At 38.5% G+C, this 6,000-nt stretch overlaps 1 protein-coding gene across 1 annotated transcript in view; it reads left to right on the plus strand.

Moving 5' to 3' along the window:
* The window catches only part of LOC110153558 (neuronal acetylcholine receptor subunit alpha-7-like), a 67,057-nt gene extending 62,640 nt beyond the window's left edge, over window positions 1-4,417 (plus strand). Inside the window, exon 11 of the mRNA XM_020917463.2 lies at window positions 2,619-4,417. Coding sequence (XP_020773122.1) covers window positions 2,619-2,913 — 295 coding nt within the window. The 3' untranslated portion in view covers window positions 2,914-4,417. The remainder of the gene's footprint in view (window positions 1-2,618) is intronic.
* Window positions 4,418-6,000: the final 1,583 nt, after the last annotated feature.

Raw genomic sequence — 6,000 nt, forward strand, 5'->3', positions numbered from 1 at the left:
ATATTATTATTTTGGTGTTATAGCTATAAATAATTAATTTGCCCTCAACATTCTGGTATTGCTATTAGTGTTGTCATACTAAAATAAAATGTCAAACTTGATTTTGATACTAAGGAATAGACTTGATACTCAATACTGATTGTGATACTACAATTATAATGAAAAACAATAATTATTTACACTATAGAATGCTATTTTCAACATTAAATAACACTACTAGTAGTACTTTCTCATGATTATTATGCAATGTTATACAGTATGTGTATAATCCCTCAGTGGTCCAGGTAGGTTCCATAGTGGTCCGTGGGCGTATATTAGTCTGTTTGCTTTTATTTCATTCTGAAACTATTCAGCTATTCTCTCCTGTGACTGTGGCTTTTTAGTCACACCGTTCCTGCTCAAATGAGTATCTAGTTTCAATACTAGTTTTAGGATTCATATTTTTTATTTTAGGATTCATATTTGATTTTCGATACGTTTGACAATAATAGTGTCTTATCTCCACTAAGAACGGAACAGGTATTTCTGAAGTAGGTGGCTGCTGTAGTAATTAATGGAGACTCTCTGACTTGAACATTCCACTCAGTTTGAAATCTTGTGTCGGAGCGCTTGAGCAGCCAACATGTGTCTCTCCATGTGTTGCACACAAATGACTTCATCTTGGTACTGTGTCTGTGGAATGTATTTTCATGGGAGGGTAAACAGCACAGAGTGAACCTGACACAGGATCACACAAGAGCAGTGCTCCTGTTTAAGAGAGCTATTTTACTTCTATGGGGCATTTATTGTAAACACATAACATATTTAGATCTCCATGTTACCTTTTATTCTTTTGAAAATACTATATTAGCTGAAAACAGCATAATAAAATATTAAAATATTCAACTAAATATAATTTTAACTACTTGATGTGCTCAAATTGCTCCTCTAGGATAAATGAAGTAATTTGATTTTTAACTTTAGTTCATCATGGAGTGGACTGCAGACAGCTGTTCCAAATTGAATAGCATGACTGAAACATCTTTTTTAAACGGCAGAGCTTCGACAGATGTCAGTGATGTGCTGTGGTTGTGGGTCAGATGAGTTTATACAGCTACATTTTGAATATTTTCAGAAAAAAATTTACATTAGGATTCATCCCAAACTATTCACAGGAAATTAGACTTGTAGTACACAGCAATAACCCAAGGCACGGGAAGTGAACAGTGTACAGCCATATACATTTGAGATCTTGACACTGCCATATTTCAACTAGAGTAGTCCTTGTACATGATGGTAGATGGTTCTGATGTGATTCAGGGTTTCTCTGTATAATGCACCGCAACACAAACATATGTCCATGCTTCTACTCACTCCTCCACAGATGTAACCAATCACAGTGAAGTGTGAGTTCTCAGAGGAAGCAGGATGGTGTAAGCCCTCATTTGTTTAGGAGTGGTTCAAAGTAGAAAAGGTTTGAGAGCTTGTCATCTGGATGCTGTTTTTGAAATGAAGACTCCAGAACCAGAAGCCATTTTCAGTTTGATGGTACTGGTCTGAGACACTAGGATACACACCACACAGAGCAACCTGAAGAAGCCCTACAAAAATAAAAACTGTGATGAAGGACCTTGAGAATGTGTGACAGGATTTTATTCACCATACCGTACACGAGGGTTGTCAAAAGTATAGAAAATCAAATATTAATTGATATTAAAACTACTATCGAAACTAGATTTGAGCAGGTATCGATTATGTTGATGTGTATCAGAGTACATAGAGTACACACACATGGACACTATGAACCTACTGGACCACTGAGGGATAACACAGATACAAGACCACATGGGAATAGAAAAGAACGTACATATTGAAAATTACATTCTGTTGTCCAAAAGTGTTTTTTTAATCATCATCATGGTATCGGTATTGAGTATTGTGTCTATTCCTTAGTAGAGGCATGCAAAAATACCAGTAAAAAATCGACTACCTTTGTTGATACAGTCCCTCTAAACATTAAATGTCTTATGCAGGTCCTGTCTATATTGCGTCCATCTGTCCAAGACCAATTCTACACTAATGATGTGCAAATTACGTCCACACGTCTAACTATGACCCCACTTGGACGTCAGTATGCAGTTAAACATTTGAACTGGAAGTCATGGGGACGTCTAAAACAGGTGTGGGAAAATTATGTAATTAAGGAATATACCCACTGCGCCAAAAATTACCTCATCTGGACTAGAAGTGGCCCTCATTCGGAGGTCCTGAGAACATCAGTACTGGACGTCTGGAAGACGATAGAAAAAAGGCGTCATCTGGTGTCACAGTCTGCCCCTTCAGTAGTCTAAGATTGGACATGCAAAAATGACTCTAAAAAGACGTCTCAACGTTTCTTTGCACAGTGGTGTAGTGTTATCATGGGCTGTTGTATTGATATATCGTGTAATACAATAATATCGTGAGTATTCTGATATTATTGTATTGTAAGTCTTGAATTGTATCGAATTGTGAGGGACCCTGTGATTTCCAGCTCTGTTCCTTAGTACTGAAATCAAGTTTGAAATTTGTAGCATGACAACACTAGCGCCCGCCCCTACTCACAATCATTCAAATCTTGCACTTTGTGACATCCCCAGGCTGCTGCGCCCAGGGGAGGAGGAGCTGCTCTTGCCCCCCACTCAAAGCTACCCTGTGGGCAGCGTGGAGCCGGAGCTGGGTAAGATCCTCGATGAAGTTCGCTACATCGCCAAACGCTTCCGGGACCACGACGCAGAGGAGACTGTGTGCAATGAGTGGAAGTTTGCGGCATGTGTGATCGATCGCCTCTGCCTCATGGCCTTCTCCATCTTCACCATCCTCTGCACCATCGGGATCCTCATGTCCGCGCCCAACTTTGTGGAGGCCATTTCCAAAGACTTTTTCAGTAATTAAATGGGGGTAATGATTTATAGAACAGTCAGTGTTCAACATTTGGACTCTCGGTGAAGCTGCAATGCTGCTGGTTCCCAAAAGCACTTACGCTAATTGAAATGTTTTGGTCAAAATGATGTGTTCAGATATTACAACGTGATGGGATACAATTGTAAACAGCTCTAAATGTCTAAAATATATGTATTTGTCTGAATCTTTGCAGCTGGACATTTCAAACTCATTCCACTCTTACAAGAATTGTGATAAGCAGACACGTGCTTGTGTCTGCTGTAGTTATAATCTGTGACACCCATGAATCATTATGTTATAAATGGGACATTTTCAATCACAATATTCATCTAAAATAACTTAATAAAAGAAACACGTTTGACTGCTGCATTAGAAAATGTGATGCCCAATGGGAGATGTCACACTAAACTTGATGAAAACACAGAGCTGTGCAGCTGTCACCGCGTCCTGTGGAAAGCTGAACATCAGATTAGCGAGCTACAGATTTTTTTTCATTTGTGCCATAACGATTATTTGATGTTACCAAATCCTGCGTGTATTAACGATTAAGTGGGTGTTTGCAAGTGGAGGTGAAAACGGGGCGTCTTTAAACTAAGTGACTGAAGATGACTCAAACATGCACGAATCACTCCAGACATAACTTCAGGTGAGTAACTGGTGAAGGGAACAACTATAACATAGTTAAAAGCTCTGAAAGTTGATTTTGCATCAAATATATACCAGTATAGTCTGTTGTAATGGGCTAAACTCTAGAGTTAGCTGGTTTTATTCATAGACTGTATAGAGACTATTGGAAAGTATATTCCCAGTAGTGTGTATGTGAATTAACAGTTCTAATAATGCAAAATACATTTTTGGTTAAATTATGATTAGTTATTCAGCCCTAACTTACCTTGTTTTAATCAAAGGACTGATTTATCTTGTTTTCAGTGTCATATTAATGTAACCATTATGTGTTTTGCCTGCGATCCAGAATACACACTTCTTCAATACTTTATGAAGACGTGAGTCTGGTCACCAGTGAATCTCAGATGTGCAGATGGGTAAGATTGACAGGTGGATTAGCCAGTTGGGGACATGCGTGCTTCATCGTATCAAACATGAACCTTCTGTTTACTAGGAAAAAAGAAAAGAAAAAAAAAATTAATTACACAATAAAATGATTGTGATTTTTGCAGAATCAAAGAGTGGAGCACTAAACTCTGTTCATCTGACATGAGAGAAATGTGATTTTATTTGTATTTGACCAATGATCTTAATTTCAAATGCATCACTTCAAAAAACAATTTTATTGGACAGTCACGTTTGGTTCTGACTTGAGAGCCCTGGTGATCAGACTGATATACCTGTGTATAAAAAATACACAGAGTTATTCTGGATTTGACAGACAAATCATAAGTAATAACCATTATACCATAATAGCATATGGTTATCCTTGTAGTAGATATGACTTTTATTAGCAAATGTATAACAGAATATGTAACATGAATATTAATCCAACTATGAGTGTGCCTTTAGCCATACTCATTATATGTTTGCATATGTCATATATTGTTGTTCTAACTTTAATTGCATAATGTTTTTTTGTTTTGTTTTTTTCAAATAAAGGTATTTTTTGTATGAAACCTGGTTCTTTTTTGGGGTAAAGCAAGTGAAGGGAGTTCTATGCTTCTGTATTTAGTCTTATGTAATAATACATCATCCATTCCAGCCAGCCGAGAATGTTCATAGAAAAAAATCTTTTGAAAATGTATCTTTAAAATAGTAGGCTACTGTGGTATCGTAGCATTAAAAGTAAAATGAGCATTCATGAGGCATGGATCAGCTTCAGTTCTCTCTTTACTTCCCTTCTTCCCCAGTGCCCAGCATTCTTCAAACACAGCAGTAATACACCGCAGTGTGTTAGAGCGCCCTCTGTTGGCTACTACAACACAACATTCAACTTTCAACTTTCTTATTGTCCAGCAGTGTGCAACAGTGTCACACATACAGCAGACACACAACAATTCAATAGTACACTTAACCACAGCTTAAGCTTAGCTCAACAGTGCACACAAAAGTGCTCAGGGCTCTCCATTATTTCTCCAAGACAGAGAGAGGGCACCAAACCAACAGACAATACAAAACACAAGGAGACGCCGAGATCAATGTTCTGCTTTTAAAAACTATACGTTTTCCATTGAAAAAATGTGGCACCTGTAGTATTTCAGGGCAGTAAAAGTCAGACAAATGACTTGCATGTTCACACAGCACAAGGTCAGGTCCAAATCAGATGTATTTCCACATATGAAAGTGGTCTGAGTCTATTGGAGAAATTCAGATTTGGGCTGTTCACACTGATATGAAAAAAACAGATTCAGGATACATCTGGGCAGAAAGCAGAAGACTGAACTCTACACCAGTAGCATATACTTAAAGGTGCACTATGTAACTGTTTGATAGCTGTTGCAGTGTTCCACAGTATGGCTTAAATGTATCTGTCTTGCATTTATTCAACAATCCTGTCCTTATGGGTAAGACATAAACATGCATTCTTAAGGGAAGATGGGAGTCCACAGGTCCGACCTGTAACCTGCTCTCCATGAAGATAACTGTAGTACCACTACTGATTTAAAGTACATGTGCAAAGGTACATGAGGTAGGCTTTGGCGTTAAGTTAAAGTGCACAGAGTTCTAGATGGTTCAAGTGTGTTGTGCTAACGGGGCCTATCTGGGCTAAAGTGACTTGTGCTAACCCCGAGGCCTAACCCTGCATTGCACTGCAAATCCAGTCGTATATTACACTTCCCTCCAAATCCCAACAAAACCTCAGCTATTATCCCACAACCTTCATCAAATAAGAATTAACACTAGGAGTAAGAACAGAGAGATAGAATATTAGCAGCAGTGGTAATCTGTTCCACCGGGAACAACAGGTTAACTTCAGGAAGACCATTAACAACCACCAGCCCCAGGTATGCAACAAAAAGGACTTTTATCTAACACTCCCAAACTCTTGCCCTACATGGGGCTGGGGACGCGATCGGCGTGTCCACCTTCACCTATGGTAAGACAAAACTATTATTTGACGCGTCAAAT

The sequence above is a fragment of the Boleophthalmus pectinirostris genome, unplaced genomic scaffold, assembly GCF_026225935.1.
Source record: "Boleophthalmus pectinirostris isolate CB_2022bp ecotype Guang Dong unplaced genomic scaffold, ASM2622593v1 HiC_scaffold_19, whole genome shotgun sequence".
Lineage (NCBI taxonomy): Eukaryota > Metazoa > Chordata > Actinopteri > Gobiiformes > Gobiidae > Boleophthalmus > Boleophthalmus pectinirostris.